This window comes from Porites lutea, chromosome 9, assembly GCF_958299795.1.
Source record: "Porites lutea chromosome 9, jaPorLute2.1, whole genome shotgun sequence".
NCBI classification, from domain to species: domain Eukaryota; kingdom Metazoa; phylum Cnidaria; class Anthozoa; order Scleractinia; family Poritidae; genus Porites; species Porites lutea.
The window spans coordinates 622,501-639,934 of NC_133209.1; the positions used below are offsets into that span (position 1 = coordinate 622,501).

General features: G+C 39.4%; 2 protein-coding genes across 2 annotated transcripts; one reads left to right on the forward strand and one right to left on the reverse strand.

Annotated features, from left to right (window-relative positions):
- The first annotated feature begins 1,020 nt into the window (after window positions 1-1,020).
- LOC140948334 (uncharacterized) lies at window positions 1,021-12,044 on the forward strand. The gene is made up of 13 exons (XM_073397564.1): window positions 1,021-1,280; window positions 2,221-2,346; window positions 2,791-2,970; window positions 3,299-3,580; window positions 3,870-5,159; window positions 6,474-6,648; window positions 6,859-7,287; window positions 8,146-8,452; window positions 9,024-9,247; window positions 9,648-9,775; window positions 9,907-9,999; window positions 10,870-10,905; window positions 11,186-12,044. The coding sequence occupies exons 1-13, from the start codon at window positions 1,119-1,121 to the stop codon at window positions 11,507-11,509; spliced, it is 3,756 nt and encodes a 1,251-aa protein (XP_073253665.1). The 5' UTR covers window positions 1,021-1,118; the 3' UTR covers window positions 11,510-12,044.
- An 850-nt stretch (window positions 12,045-12,894) lies between these two features.
- Window positions 12,895-17,219, reverse strand: LOC140948335 (protein FAM114A2-like). The gene is made up of 5 exons (XM_073397565.1): window positions 16,494-17,219; window positions 15,733-16,016; window positions 15,047-15,246; window positions 14,355-14,519; window positions 12,895-13,808 (listed from the first exon to the last, which is right to left on the reverse strand). Exons 1-5 carry the CDS (start codon window positions 17,123-17,125, stop codon window positions 13,167-13,169), a joined length of 1,923 nt encoding a protein of 640 aa, XP_073253666.1. The 5' UTR covers window positions 17,126-17,219; the 3' UTR covers window positions 12,895-13,166.
- Between the last annotated feature and the right edge of the window lie 215 nt (window positions 17,220-17,434).

The following is a 17,434-nucleotide window of genomic DNA, read 5'->3' on the forward strand; positions in this document are numbered from 1 at the left end:
TTTTCTAATGGAAATTGTGCTTAAAAAATACTAGTTAGCATAAGAATGACATGATTTACATAACAAAGCAGGAAGGGTTGTATCAAAACGAGGTCAACTCCAGCCTCGTTTCCACCTGTAACTGAAAATGGACTATTCGTCTCACTCACCCTTTTTAGCTGCGGCTTAACTTACTTGAGATGCTTTCCTTCCCTACTTTACTTTAAATGTATTTTCATACTCGAAATATTTAGCTTACTTGCGATACTTTGCTTGCTTGAGATGGTTTGCTTGTTTGAGATGCTTTGCTTACCTGAGATGATTTACTTGCTTAAGGTGCTTTGAGAGATGCTTGCTTCAGCTTGAGGTGCTTTGCTTGCTTGAGGTGCTTTGCTTGCTTGAAGTGCCTTGCTTGCTTGAGGTGCTTTGCTTACCTGAGGTGCTTTGCTTCCTTGGGATGCGTCGCTTGCTCGAGGTGCTTTGCTTACTTGAGGAGCTTTACTTACTTACTCTGCCACCTCCACGTCCCGGAGCCTAACTCTAAAGTTCTACGTCGTAAAATGCTACTGGGATGATGTGAAAAAAGTGAAGGCTAGGGCCCTTTAACTTTAAGTGTGTTATCACATGATTAAAAATTATCCCACACCTATAGATAACGTCGACAACCGAATAAATATAGGGCTCTACAGTATACAGCACATATAGTTCATATCCAGTCACAGGAAAAAATAACGGATTCCCATTTTTGGATATTTTTGGGTATTTAAAGAATACCCATAAAAATCCCAAATTTGGCAAAGTGAGACAAGTCCCAACCAGGGAATTCCCAACCAAGTTCCCAGATTGGGACTTGTCTCACTCTTCCAAATTTGGGATTTTTGTGGGTATTCTTTAAATACCCAAAAATATCCAAAAATGGGAATCCGTTATTTTTTCCTGTGAGTCTGTTCCATCGAAAAGCGCTCTCCCCTCATGGCCTAAGAGAAAGACTGGGACTGTCTTTACCCACAATGCTTTTAGTTTCAGACCGAGGCTGTAGATTGGTCGCCATCTTGAAATTTTAGCTACTCGTTCCCTTGTCGAAAATGTTTTAATTTTTGCCGTCTTTCGTCTTTCCACTGTCTTTTTTCGTCGCCAACATGGAATCTGGGGAAGATGATATCTGCGAGGAATATAAAGAATCACTGGAAGACTTAACATTCAATTCCAAACCCCTCATAAATGTGCTTACAATGTTGGCGGAAGAGAACAGTCAGCATGCATCGAGTATAACAAAGCTGGTCGCTACTCGCATTCGTCAGGTTTGTGTTGAGAATCATGTTAACTGTTTTTCTCTGTAGGAATGTCTTCATAGTAGTGGTGTACAGTAATGGGTACGGTGGCGATTCAAACATTCCTAAAACGATAGACAGCGTCACTTAAAAAAAACCTAGTGGCTATTCGTACGGGGCTTGTACATCGACTTGTATTTGCTATTCATACGAGATTCTGACTAAACTAATTAAGGTTAAGCACTGACTCGAAAGAGTTAGCTTCTATTTAGGGTTACGGTTGTTGTTATGTGAATTAAAATCAAACTCCACCTAGCAGCGAGTACTCCATGGTAGAGTGGTTAGGCTACGGACTATGGATTTTATGCCTCGGGATCGGTTCTCAATGTTGCCTCATTGAATTTTTTTCCTTTTAAAATTTGCCACCGAATTTGTTTCCGTACAAATTGAAAAGTGGTTGAAGAGACTTACACTTTCATGGAAATTTGTTGACCAGAAATTTCATATAATTTCAAGAAGGGACTTAATCCTGCATGAATAGCAAATACAGGTTGGTGTACGGGTCCCGTACGAATAGCCATTGGGAAAAAAATTAATAAGCCTTAAGCTTAAGCTTATGGTAGCCATTAAACCTTAATGAAAAATTTTGGCCTATAAAGTCGGAATTTTCAAAGCAAATTGAAGAATAAAACTAACTGTGAGGAAACAATGCAAGAAGGTTCAAATGGAGTAAAAGTATGAGTGGTATATTCAGCTGTAGTTATTCACTGTGGCCCTCTGTGGCTTGTGAGTACTCCCTCTTGTTCAGACAATAATAGCTTTAATATACCAGCTGGGTATAGCTCACCTTTTCTGTAAATTTGATCTTGTTAATACAGTTGCTTGTGTACTCTGTAGCCTTTTGGCTGTCAGCTTGTGCTTTTTTCATCTTTAGTATTTACACATGTCAATTTGCTATTATATTTGACAGGTCCAACAGCAGTATAAACTGCCATCACTTTACTTGCTTGATTCAATTGTCAAGAATGTTGGAGGTGACTACCTTCACCTTGTTGCGCAGATCATGGAGGAGACATTCACTTGTGTATTTGAAAAGGTTTATATTACAGTCAAACCCTGCTTTACAGACACCCACTTAACACAGATGCCTCATTATTGTGGACAGGCTGCTTTGTCCCCGTCAAAAAACCTGCTTATAAATACTGACCCAGCTTTTTTTGTGTGTTGATCGTTATGCTACAAGCATATCGTTAAGAATAAGCAATTGTTCAAAGTAGAAAACAGAAAAAGAAATACATCAGCCTTTTGCGGAAATTGACAATATCTGAATAAGATTTTCCCTCATTCACAATTATATTTAATTTAAATGCGCTGGGTTATTTAGGCACATCTTTAGTAACCAAACCTTGGAAATTACTACCTGTTGGTTAACAGTTTACTTTTAATTTCAAGCCCTGCTTCTGAATTCAAACATTTTAAAATGATATGAGCATCAGTAGTGTGAGGTTCAATGATGTAATGTTTTGATTTGATTGTAAAGGCTGATGAAAAGACTCGACGTGATCTGTACAAGTTACGGCACACTTGGTCACCATATTTTCCTGCTAAAATGTTGCACGAGTTAGATGTTTCTGTTAACAAGCATGATCCTGGCTGGCCTATTTCTACAGCACCTCCTCCAAGCCCTTCTATACACATAAACCCTAAATTTCTGAAAAAGGTGAGAGCATAAAATTATTTTCACGTCAGATGGTCATATTCCCAGAATGTTACCTGGCCACATAAGATTGTAACTTGTTAATGAAATGATTGTTGCCTCATTTGTTGATTCTTGATGCCATTTATTGTTTTTCCAACAACATACATTGTGTGCAAGTATCTTCGCTTCTTGTAGATCAAGTCTTTACCTTAGACGAATGGTATCATGACTGTATGAATAATAATGATAATAATCATTATCAGAATGTTTTATGCATTGTTATACAGTATAACAGTGAACAAAATATTATTTTACAGTATATCATTGTCACTTGTTGTGAATTGTGTAGGCAGAGAATGCTGGTGGGGTTGCCTCATTGACTGCCGAAATTTCAACACCAGAGGAACACCATGTTGTCGAGGGTCATCAACAACGTTTGCTAGAACTAGAGAGATTACAGCAAGAGCAGTTGAAGTTGACTGAACTTGAAATTCAAGAACACCAAATGAAAAGAGATCTTTTGCTTAAGAAACAGCAGCAAGAGAGGCAACTACTTATGCAGCAACAACAACAGGATATTCTTCACCTAAGGCTCAACACAGAGGGACCTGAGTCCTTACTTTCTAATGGGGTACCTGTGCACAGTTTTTTTAATTATTATTTTACAGTTATTTGAACTACAGACTGACATGATTTTATTGAATTCTCAACATATATATAAACATCTTTTCAACAATCTGTTGCATAATTGTTCTTTCTCCATTGTTAGTACAGGTGTAATTAAAAGGAATAGAATGAATCTGTCTTCCTCTGAGTTACATGTATATGAATCACTTTTAGGCTAAATATTTTCAAGTTGTTTTATGAAGTAAAATACTGTTGTGCAAATCTAACCAGATTATTTTGCTGATTTTGAACAGCCACCCAGCAGCACAGTTGGAACAGTGTTGACCAAAGGAGAATTGGCTGAGAGTAATCCAATAGATCCTCTTAGAGATCCGCGTCTCCGTGACCGTCGGAGTGAGCAAGAGACAACAACACAACCTGTAAAAGAAAGGTTTTTGGTTGAAAATCCAGTACTTTTACCTGTACCTGTTGACCATAGTCATCAGCTTGAGCCCACTTCAAGTAGACTTGAGGAACACTCAAGTCATCTCTCACAGGCAGAATCTGAGATGAGTCAGTTCCAAGAAACCAGGAATCTTCAGCACATGGCTTTTGACAAACCTCCTGTTGGAAACACGAATAGAGTTCAACCAGTAGCTCGACTGGAGAGGGAGGTTACAGGAAGTCCAAAATATGGTGATCTTCACTCAGAACCCAGACCCAAACACAGCCATAGAAGGCGAAATTCGGGAGACTGGTCAACTCATGCTTCAGGTCATGAGAACACTTCTGAGGAGCCAAAGATTTCAAGTGGTAGAGGAAAATCACGCAAAGCAAGAAGAAGATCTGCTGAAAGAAAGGAAAGGGAAAGAGGAAAGAGTGGGAGAGGAAGAGGCCAAGATAGAAACAGGGACCCTGGTAATGATGGATTTCAAAATTTAGAATTCCAAAATGAACCTAGGTTTGCAAGGAGAGGAGAAAGAAATGATAGACCAGTTGATGACTGGAACAGTGACATTGATAGAAGAGTGGATAACTTTGTGCCACATAATGATCGTCCTCCACCTCGCGGTAAATGGAAAAAAGATCATATAGTGTATGTCAGAGGAAAAGACCATGATGAAATTTTAAATAGTGGAGGTCCAGGCATTTCTGAACAGAGGTTAATGGGTATAGGATCTGAAAGAGATAGGATTGAAAATATCAAACCCCAGTTGAGAGAAACAGAGATGAATGAAGATCATGTTCATCCCAGGGAACATGTTCGCCCAGTTTTCCATGATGAACCTTGGGACCAGCCCACTGGTGAACCACTCCCAAAGAAACCAAGACCTTTGCTTTCAGATGTAGAAATAAATGAGCTTCGAAATAGGAAAGGGGCTTCCCCTAATACTGGAAGGATGACCCCTCCACCCATCTTACATGAAGGTTTCCACGACCTGCCTTACGATAGAGGAGGTCAGCCATTTCCTCATAATGTTGATGGTCATTTTCATCCTAACTTTGTTCCTCCACCACCTGAAGATCATCATAGCGAGTGGACTCCTGCATTTGAAATTCCTCGTGAACTAATGCTGGATCACCAAAATGAAATCATGATACAGGTACAGTTCAAGAGGTTTTTTTACAGAAGGTTATTTTGTGCTTGGTTTTGTTCTGTTTGATGTGTTGTACAGATGTAATTCATTAATTAATTTTGCTTGTTCTGAAGGAACTGAGGCACAAATTATGTAAAACAAAGCAAACAATACAACCAAACTACAATGTTGCAAGGGAACCTTATTTTTGGGTTCCTGTGTTTCTTTTGTTTTGACAGTTTCTGCTGAAAGACCTACATAAAATTGTTAGATCATAGGTGTTGCCCTGGTATTGCAGAGGCCAAGAGTTCTAATTTTGCACAAGCCAAATGTTTTCAGGTTTTTTCTTTCGTAGCTGCAAAAGTTGAATCTATTTTATTCACAGCAATAATCATCTTCAATTTCATGTCAGTGGTCATGACTCAAAAGAAGACCAAAACCAACTCTTTGAGTTTAAATAGGATATTGGATCTTCTCTGTCCATTTATTTGTTTTTGCCTTAAGCAATAGAAAACGTTTTCCGTGTTTGCATAGCCTGATATAAACACGAGAGGGGTTGGGAGAATTCAAGACAGTTATGTAAACCCGAGACGAAGTCGAGGGTTTGCATAACCGTCGAGAATTCTCCCAACGCCTCAAGTGTTTATATCAGGCTATGCAAACACAGGAAAAAAGTTTTCTATTGCTTTTATAAAACAACTTTCCCTAGAAAAAAACGCAAAACTCTTTGTATGGCACTGATTAAAAGAGAAATTTCTTACCGGTCGCAAAATCTTGTCCACGAAGTCTTGCACGCGTAATGAGTTCTTGTTTTGCAAAAAGATGCTTTGCAAAATACGGAGTTTTCTCGCTTAAAATGTCAGCTTAAGCGAAGAAAAATTGACTCACCTTCTTTGTAACGATTTTCCATGTTTCAGCCAACGAAGGAATGGGTAAATAAAGTAAACTTGTCGAGTTTTGAACTCGAAAACTTTTCAAAATTTGGTGCTTGCGTGATTAGCGCGCGAAAAGCCAAACAACTTGACGTCACAACCATGTTTACATACTCTCATGCAAACACTGCTCTTGGCCAATCAGAGCGCGTGTACTATCTTAGTGATTTTATAAAAAGTAATATTCTGTTTTTTATCTAGGTCTCACACTGACACAATCTTACTTCTTACAAATAATCTGAAACAGTATAAAGGCATAAAGGGCTTAATTTTTCTTCTGCAAGAGAAATGCCATTCGACGCAGATATTAAGTGAAAAGTTCCATTGCTAATGTTTTACATTCATTATTGTAAATGCCCTAGGGCTCTGCCAGAGGGAGAGTCTTTGAATAATTATTATTTACTTTTAGGCTGATAGACGTCTACAAGCAGGTGATATAACAATTGACCAGCATCATGAGTTAGTGGATAAACTTCATCAGTTATTTGAGCTTCAGCGACATGCTGAACAGATGAGATTTCCTCCAGACATGCCTCGCCCACAGTTTGAGCATCAACCCAGACCGATGGTGTCACATGGACCAGGTAAGAATGATAAACGTCATTATAGATGTACTTTGTATATTTTATAGCAGGGAAGAAAATGTTTCTGCAATTGTTAAAATGCTAGCTCAACAAGGATAAGCATCTCTATTTTATAGCTGTTCAATGGACCTAAATCACTCCATGGGTTTCAAATACAGTGCCTAATAATATTAGTAATATATTTTTGGTAAACCACCTGTATTTTTTCAGGTGCACCTATGGAAATTGATGAACCTCCAAATCTTGGTCCTGGCAGGCCAGGGCCACCCAGGTTTGAGGAACATCCAAGAATTGCTCCAAGAGGCCCAGCTCCTTTAGACTCTCGTGTTCCTGGAGTAAGGCATGATGGCCCCAGGTTTGAAGACAACAAGCCTCGTTTGAGAAGGCCTCGTGAGGACTTTAGAAGGCCACCAATGGACCGTGATCCACATCCAGTTTCCAGGCCTATGCCATTGGGTCCTGAAATGCCACCAATCAGATCTGACAGAATGTTAGAAGGCCCTCCAAGATTAGAAGGCCCTCCAAGATTACATGTAGATGCCCCTCCGAGATTAGATGGTGTCCCGAATCCTCCATTCATACATGGCAGACCTATGGAAGATATTCCTACTCCAAGAACACCACCAAGACACACTAAAGGTATTTGTAGCTTTCATGATGACACTAATGTTTCACAATCTAACCGTACTGGAGCTGCGTTTGCCTCAGTGAATGGGTTTGGATATAGTTAATTGTAGTGAGTAGAGTTTTAAGTCTGTGCTTTTGTTTTTCTTCAGTTTGTTTTCAGTAAAATAACCCTTCAGTATTTATGTTGGCTATTAATATTTTGTTTAATTTGATAAACTTTGTTTAGCTTCATAATTGGAAGAGAACAGACTACCGTATATACCTTTGTTGGTCCTACAGACACTGTGGTAACTGTTCATCGGGAGGATGCCTACAAAAGTTGAATCCATATAATTCCATGACTGGTTTTGGCTTCATCAAATCTTAAGCAAAAATTAGCCAGTTCTCCAAAAATGTTTGCAGAGCATTTCACAAGGAGCCACCCACAATAGAGAGATTAAGATTCATGTTTACCGCAAACAGCACACTCAAGTTGAGAATTTCCCAGAGTAGAAAATAAGCAGATAAAAACAGTCCCAAATGATTCTTATGGTTAAAACTTGCGTAAAACTACTTATTTTTGTGTAGAAGCAACAAAGGGTAAATAGAAAATAAGGTGAAAACTTGGTCACATGGTACAAATTCATGTCTGCTGGTTGGCATAAACGTGAATGTTAATCTCTCATATGTGAGCAAAGTTACTGACAAGGTTCATAATTATTACCAAAGATAATAGTGCAAATAAATGTAATCTATGACATCAGAATTTAAGTGTATACACAATTCAGATTTACCGTAAAAGTACACGTCATCAAAATAGATTAAGTTATCCTTTTATCCTTTCCTGGAAGACCCAATTACTTTATTGATCCAAGCTGTTAATTATTACAGATGAGGCCATTCCTCCACATACTCCAAACACCATGATGGAAAAGAGAGCAGTTGATGATCTGTTCCGTAAGCTAATGGACGTGGGAATAATCAAAGTGACTCCTGAACCTGGTAGTGAGTCCCCACGACATGTACCCTCACCTGGTCCCCCACAGGCCGATATTCCACAACCCCAGCCACCCCCTGTGAAGCCTGTTTCTGTACCTTCAGTTCTTCCTTTACTAAATGCTATCATGTCCAAGAAAGAGCCATCAGTGGTAAATGAACCCATTCCTGTGATAAAGCTGGTGCCAGATGAATTAAAAAGGTAATATTTATGTGGCTGGAAACACTGGTATGCCTGTGGCTTTGAAGCATGCATGAGAATTTGTGCAGTATCCCCATGCAGTCCTTTGCATTTGGTTTTGAAAATTCTTTCAACATGTTCTTCCAAAATGACTAAGATGATCACATGTCTGCTAGTTTTGAAAAACATATCCAGTTTACAGGTTCTCGCTGTATCTATCCTTCTTGTTATTGTCAGCAACATTATTGTTATTTTATTCGCCAGTTAAGTTTTTTTAAAGGACCACATGTACTGTTTGGCTGTCTAGAGACATGACATACTTGTTTAAAATTATTTTCATCATTAAACCCCTTTTTTAATTAACTGGGCCCTTGTTACACTGAGCACTAATGGAAAGTCCTGCACTCTAATGTTAATGGCTTGAACAAGCACTTTATAAGCAAACAGGGGGATTAGAACCGCTTGCAAGTGGCATTGACACCCATGTAAAAAACGCACACTACAGGGCATGCTGAAAGAGTGGTCTTGAGCTGGTTTTTTTACGGACAAAAAAGAGTAACGTGGCTTTCAGCAGCTTTTTTCTTTTCAACAGGCGCCACAATGGTGTGATAAACAGCCTTTACGAAGGCACACAATGTTCTTCATGTGGACTGCGGTTCCCTGGGGAAGCTGCCAAGATTTATGGTGAACACTTGGATTGGCATTTCAGAAAGAATCGTAGAGAGAAAGACAGTAGAAGAGTAGCACACAGGACGTGGTACTTAATGGTCAATGACTGGTTGGATTATGAGGAGATTTCAGATCCAGAAGAAAGAGGTGCTTTTTTTTATGCATTTGCTAACACCTGTGAAATTTGATAGCTTCTTTTGGGGGGCCGTTACTTTGGGAGCTTTACAGTATTTGAGTTCATTGTTTCATACTGTACTTTTCCATTGTTTTAACCTCTTGTAAGCTACATGTACCACTTGACACATGGTCTGATCTTTATGTTCACTCACACTTCATGTTAAAAGCTGCCAAGTACTGAGTATCCGAAGAACTTTTAGGACAACAAGAACTTGACATGGTGTAAATTAGAAAATTGTATGCAATAATTCTCTTCCATTTCGGATGAGGGCCCTGCAGATCAATACTTGTAAGTACAGTGCAACTGCAAAAGTCTTTGCATTTGGGTTTTTGCTTATAACAGCTGAGGTGTCTGTTTTTGTTTCGACAGCTCGGAGTTCATTCTTTGATGTTTCTACAAGGGCTGTAGACTCACCTGACCCACTGAAGGAAGCAAAAGAAGGAATTGAAGGAGATGGTAGCTGTCCTGTACTCCCTGGTGACACGCTGGCTGAAGCGGTAACAGCAAACCAGTCTCTTTTAGTAGCCTTGATATCCTTTTTGCTTATATCTATAGTGTTGTTGTTCATTATCAATGTGAAGTTCCCCTGTGTAGGCCATAACACTAACTTATCTTTCTGCATGTGCAGGAGTGCGATATCTGCTGTGAAGAGTTTGAACAGTTCTGGGAGGAGACAAATGAAGAATGGCACTACAAATCTGCTGTGCGAATTGATGGCAAGGCAAGTGTACAGCAATAGAGCAAACCTGCCAGCAAGCTGTCATTTTTGTGGATCAAAGCAAGCCACAAGGGGCAGAGGAAAAGGAGACTTTCACTTTCACTCCGTTTCTTTACCTGCCTCATGCTATCACATCTCCTTTCGTTGTGATTTCTCGCGACTCCACCAAATGAAGAGCTTGCTCACAGGCTACAATAGAGCTGAGTGACACCATGCAAGTGGCTGGGGATTTCAGTTAATAAATAATGTATTATCAAACAAGCTTGTTCGTTCAAGGTGGCTGGATATTGGCCAAGTGCGTTGTTATGGACCAAGTTGGAGTCAAGGCTCACAAAAATGCAAAAAGGATTACCAGTAGGCAAATATTTAGTTCTTTTGACCAAACAAGCTTGTTCAACAAAGGATTTACCATATGGGCAAAACAATGTCTTTTCTAATGGGACAAAGCAGGAAATCCCGAGCCGGCAAGATGGGCCTATCCTACCTGCTACTGTAGCCCATTAGAAAACAGGATTTGCTTCATCTTGCTTCCTCATGAGGCAGGCATGTTATTAATTTTTCTCGCATAACAATTAATATGTAGTGTTGGTAAAAAATGTCTGTCACAGCTGTCAAGTGTAAACACTGACTGGACCAATGTGTGTAACAAAATAGCAGGGGAAGGCATCATATCATGTAGATCATCAGCCCTACTCCACCCCCCCCCCCCCCCCCCGGTTATTAATTTATTATTTTAATGTCCAGACTGTAACCGAGCCCTTCCCTCCCCCCTCCTCCTTCTCATTTGACAGTCCTTCTGTTGAGGGTCTTGACTGCTTGCTGACTCAGGTTCTTTTATTATTTTTGTACTGAAAATTCCAGTTACTTTTTCAGACTTACCACTCATTGTGTTATCAAGATGCTAAAGAGGTGAGGTTGAACTTTCCTGTTTTTTCTTTCCTTGTCCTTTCTAGTGGGATGGTTCTTAGAGATAAAATTGTACACATTTTTAATTCCTTAGTATTTAATAGATTCATTTCCATTATTTGTTAACTGTGGTGTTGGAGCAATGTATCTTCAATGAGGAAAATACCATCTTATGACTAACATGTTAATGTTTTGGTTTTCCCTTTCGCTTTGTATTTTTTTTCTGGTACGATTGTGGCTTGCTTTGCTTTGCTTTGCTTTGCTTCCACGTTGTGCCATATAGAACCAAGCCCATGTGGAAGATGATAATGAACAAGAGGTGGATGGTATGGAAACGGATGCCAACCTTTCATCCCCAGTAAAGGAAGAAGAGAAAACACAAGAAAAACAGGAGCAAAATATTGCGGGCAAATCAAAATTCACAGAAAATAAAGAGGGGAGCGAAGGTAGCACACTAGGAGAAAAGACTGTAGAATCAGATGTGAAGTCTTCAGAGAAAGATTTGTGTAAAGTAGAGAATACTGGGCTGGATATAAAGGGTAGTATTAGTGTGTCTAATAATGGTGTTGATAATAAAGAAAATGAAACAAAGGGTGATGATAAATAGTCACTCTTTACAGAGCAGTGCCATGATATTCCAACAGGACCCACTGGTTTATACTGCCACAGATCAAATCCGACAAATTACCCTGATAAAAGAATCCCTCTGTCAATGAACCGACTGTGTGTCATCTGTCCAATACCACTCCAGCTTACTGAGTACTTGCCGTTTAGAGAACTTGCTCTATGTGCATCCATTGTTCTTGATTATTTTGTTCGTCAGTTTTCTTTTGTAATAACACCCACAGTAACATGGGAACTTTTGAATGCCACGCCAAACATGCAGCAATTTTTCACTCCCTTGTTGAATAATGGCGGTGTTCAACCTTTCCATTCAATAAATTGACTGCATTTCCAAAAAATACAAAAACAGTTAAGAAAAAAATATTTTTGTTTGTCAAGGGAAACTCAATTTTAAGGCTACAGCGCAGTTCCCAATAGCTTATACTAAATGTTCTTCCTTGAAAGGCCCTTATGGGCAGTAAATTGCTGCCTCAATGTACCACCCTCGCAACTGAGGAAATAAAGATTTTCTTACAATGGTTGAAGTCTGATTTTATCTTAAGTATTGTACCTTTAGTCATTTTGTATTTGAAAAGTTTTTTGCTCCAGCATTGCCATCAGTGTTTTTCTCCATGGCCTTGTCATTTACAACCGAATTGACGAATGGCCTCTGAAGATTCACAACCAAACTTAGATAAAAGTATGAAGCACCTCAACTTGGTTCTCGCACTGGTGGCTGTGCTGGTTAATGCGGATTCTGTGAACCATAAAGGGGAAGCAATGTTATTCGTTAATTGGGTACTTTTCAAGCAGTGAATAAAGCAGTTGAACCGAATTTTGCTGTCTTTTGCTGTGTTTTCTTAGATATAATATACTTGTTTGGCATACTTGGGTGTTCTGTCATTATGGCATGGGTGAATTGTAATTTAGTTATTATGAAGATCAATTGGGTGTGGTATGTAGCACCTGATAGTGCAAAGAAATTAGAATTGGATCTATCGGAGCTGAAAAATTTGTCTCAGCTCCCTTCATCTAGTGCATGTACCACGGGTTAGCCACCTATTCAAAGTGTATGTTCAGATGAGAAATTTCAGCACGGTTTGTGAGATATGAAAAGGCTAGCCTCCCATGCAGAGGGAGTGCAAGCTTTGTGGTGAAATTTTCTCCCCCGATGTAAACATGCAGTAACCACTATTCCCAATAATGAAGCCTGGGTAGAGCACTTCTTTACTTAGTAGCTTGGTAAATAAAGATATAAGGGATAATGGAAAGGACAAAGAAGCTTGGGTAGGGGTAGAGTAGGGATGCCCTTTGAGTTTTCTATCCCAGTAGCAACTGTGAACAATGCTATGGATTCTTCAGAGACAGGGACTCTCTACTTCCTAATAATAAAAAACTTTTTTCTAGTTTTGTTTCTTCTTTATTGAGCTTGATATTTCATCCTCTTGCCATCCATTTTACCCTCCACCAGCCCATTCCTTCATACACCTCTCAAAATATCCCGCACAAGTGGGTTTTAGCAATCAACTAACTAGATCATGACAGCCGCGAAAAGGAGAAGGTTAGCTTAAGCATGATACAGAAAAAATGCGCTAGAGCTGGAAAGGTTAGTTTTACTTAAGGGCGTGGTTCCGTAGTATTAGAGCCATCTATATAATATATCACGACGCATCCTTCTCATTTAGTGATGAAAGCTGTAATACTGGTCGCAGAAGTTTGAGAGAGTTCCGCAGATAGTCTGCACTAGTGGATGAATCAAGATACAAAGTCGTTATCAGTGAATTTACTGAGTCTGGGTTATCTGAGTCATCAGCAGCGGTATTCAAACAACCAGCAAAGTGTGTAGCCTGTGCAGAAATCTCTTCCAAAACTGTCTCCGTCATCCTACGCATGCACTGTGCCCGCACTAAAGATGATGTTTGTGCGGGCTGTTCTACTTTATGAAGTAAAAGTTCAGTAAACTTATGAAACAGTTCAACAGAGCGTGCTGTAAGCTCCGCCATACTGGACACTGCTTCGCTATAGATTTCCAGTCCTTCTTTGCTTCCAGGTGTGCTGTCTTGTTCCTGTACACATGTTGTTATCCATGCTCGCGCTTTTTCCTGACAGGCTAATATTTTGTCTGCTGAAAAAGGTAAATTGAGGGATTTGACGTTTTCTACAACTTCAGATTTGAATTCTCCCTCAGTGAGATCATCATCACCATCATTTTCATCAATGTGAAAAACTTCCTCCACAGCTCGTAGCAGAGGTTTGACTGCAGCAAGTTCCTCCTCTGTTAAATCGATGATGTGAGACTCCAGCTGACAAAAAAACACAATGACCTTGTTACAGTTGTCTTATAAAATGCACATAAGTCTGACTTAGGCGTTATCATGCTTAGTGAGTGGTTAAAAAAACTTGCCCCACTTATTCGATCAGTCAAAAGTCCATTGCCAATATTTGCTCGCCCAAGTTTCCCCAATTATGTGTGCTGAGCATTCCAATAATTATTATTGTCTAATTGGCTTATCAGCTTATCTGTTTTTGCTATGAGTAGAAGTACAGTGAGTGGGAGGTCTTACAAGAGAACATAGAAGATGAGGGGTAATGAGAATAGGCAACTATTGCAATGAACAAACCATGATTATTCATGTTTATTCATTTTCTTTGCTTGTGTCCTCTAAAACTTACTATCCTGCGGAATTTTAATGTATCAAAAGTTGCCTATTGGTCGTCGGTGAAGAGATAGGGCCAAAAAAACTTACTGCTCCTCCCCCTTTGAGTGCTCCTTGCTGTCATTCCCATGCCTCTTCATCTTTTTGCATCTGTCAATCAAGCTAACTTTGATGATATTCTAACGCACTCACCTTAACCTCACTGTCACGTGACAACATCTCTAGTGCTTCCAAATGGGCAAGTCCTTGGAACTTGTCAAACTCACTCAACAGGTCCACAGTGGGCGTGGTCTTCTCAGGTCCCCCTTCAGATGCTGCTGCTTTTTGTTCTGACTCTTCCCTTGCCTCCTTTAAAATCTGAGATCACATATAAGATGGGGAAAATTTAGGAAAAATTAAGGTTAAATCCACTCTCAGGTTAATTCAGTAAGCACCCCAGTTTGATACAGAATTTCCTTTGTTTCATATTATTATTTATAAGAGACAAAGAAATTCTAGCATTGTACCATGAAAATGAGCAGAGAGATCCCCACTTTTTACTACATTTTAACTTGTCACATCAGTCAACCAAGTTTCATCAAAAATCTATGTAAGGGTCCTTTACTAATGAGAATTTGTCTTTAAATGTTTACCTAGTGAGTTGATAACTATTGGTTCAGAGGGCCTGCATTCAAAAGATAAGTCTCCAAGTTGAATGCAATTCAGCCAATAAAACCAACTGTTTTTGTTGTTATATTTAATTTATTTCTTCATTCTTATTCTTTTAAAACATGAATGCATTAAACATTAAATTCCAAATATGTTCTTGCAATCAAAAAATAAAAATAGCTCTCTGCAAAACTAAGTGTTACGTATGATTACTGGTAAAATAGAATGCGTAATACCTGGGACAGGGATGCTCCTTTGCCTGTAAGTTTTTCCCTTTTTTGTCTCAATCCAGGATCTCCTTCAGCAAGAACATCCATTGTCTTTTTACCAATAAACTCTAAGGCATCAAGTCCACCTGACATTAACTCTTTCCCAGTATTCTGCACTACACTTGTTAAACTTGATACACCAAATGCAGAAAAGAACGATTCACCAGCTGCTTAAAAAAACAGAAAATACATTTTACTGACAACAACTAATTCTAGAAGAAATTGCCGAATAGAGAGATGCATGTAGGTATAGTAACCAGTTTACTAGCTGGGAACAAACTCCTTCCCAGTTGCCCTGTGAAAGAGCAAGTGGTTTCAGATGGCAGTCCCTGCTTGCTACTAAAAGCAAATGAAAACAGATCTCATACCCAAAAATTAACAACACAAAACACCATGAATGTATTCCAGCAAGCGGTCAAAAAATAGGACACTGCAGGACTCCAAACATAACAGTATTTTAAATAGTAAGAAGATAACCTTTGTGGCTAGCATGGCTAAATGCTAAAAATTAAGGGGAAAACAAATTATTCTTTGTTTCAGCATAGGTTTTTATTTTGCTTCCCAATGGACTGCTGTTAATGAGAATGTGTTGCACTAAACTTCAGTCAAATATTTTTTTTTCATTCACGTTATTAATTTTTGTCTATACCCACCTGCTGCAGCATCTTTATTCACATTTTCATTGTTACTTTCCACAAGGCTTTCATCCTCTTTTCTTTTCTCCAGTGCTTTCTCTTTCACTGCTTGTTCTTCCTCCCTTACTTTACGTGCCATTTCCTCAGGGTCAGGAACACCTAACGAGGTCTCTACTGTCTCAATAACAGAAGACAGACCTGACGTTACAGAGGCTGTGGCTTGGGACAGTACTGAAGCCCATCCTCCCCATCCCCAGCCCCCACTGGAAGAAGAAATCACTTTAGCTGGCTTCTGTGTTGAGCTGTACAACAAAAATATTTAATTATAAAGTTACGGCATTCAAATGGGACGGACTGCAAATTGTTGGTGATGTATGCAGTAACTTTTCATCAGAAGGATGCCTAAATTCTTGTATGCTTATTAGTCAACAGCTTAAATATAAGATGACTTCACCTTGCCTGATCTACTTCAAGTTCTTCTGTTTTTGTAAACATTTTTTAACGTGGCAAATAAAATAATGGTTGGTTGTTGTACTTTACAATGTTCAAAACATTGAAGATAAACTACTCAAGACATCTATGGCAGGTGGTTCTACTTCTGTTTTGAACATTTTGATATCATTTCATTGATATATAAAAGTATAGGTAAATTAAATAGTGGAAAATAGTGGTCCTTTGGTGAAAATAGCACCCCACCCCCCACCACCACCACCAATCCACCATGCAATAATTTATGATGTACTACAAAGTTAAGCCTCATTCACACGAGCACAGAGTACCTGATAGGTTCAATATCACTGGCTGAACTGGTGTATGATTCCACATTTTCTTTGAAAGGTTTTTGGTCTAATACAACAGACGATTGCTCATTTTGTCCTTGACTATCTCTTTCGGCTGAACTTTCCTCTGCTTGTTCCATCCCAGTCGTAGATGATTTCTCTTCACCATTCTCTTGTTTCTGTTCATTCTCTTTCTCAATTTCAGAATCTCTTTTTTCATCCTCGGTGTCTCTAATTGAACTGCTGTCAGTTTCTTCCTTATTTCCCTCTTCGCTGTTACCAGACACATCTTCTGGAGAGCTTTCCGTAACAACGCTGGGGATATCCTCAGCAGTATCCTCAGCTGCCTTCGCTTCTTCTGCCATGTTTTCGGCCATTTTAGGGACCTCCTTATCTAGTTCTGTTGTTTCCGAATTCTTTTCGCGCGCTGAAATAGCCAGAGGTTTTTCTGACGTATCATTCTTGCCAACCAGTTCTTTCGACGTGGAATTTGAGGAATCATCTCCAGCTGACGTGGCGAATGACGGTCTCGAACTTTTGGAGCCTTCCTCTCCTTCATCTGCGCTTTCGAAAGCTTCGTCTTCATCACTGCTCGCTCCACCTGCTTCTTTATCTCTTGTTTTCTTATCCATCTATTATCCAAAATCACCGCAAGGCTAAACTACCACAAATCAATCTCTAACAAAACACTAATGTTGTTCTCGTGTTGTTCTTGTGTGACAAATCTTCGGCCAGAGACCTGGAGGCGAGTGTCCGTGATAGCCTAAGTTCTACTACTATTTTCGAGTAGCATTTTGCGGGCTGTCCCGCGGGGGTAACTCGGGGGTTCGCGTTGCGAGTCGCTTACTTCCCCAGCTTCGTACATAGATACGGTATGTTCATGTAGAAACAAAAAGTTGTTATTGCTGTAAGCGATAGAGAGAGAAAAACACACTCAACCA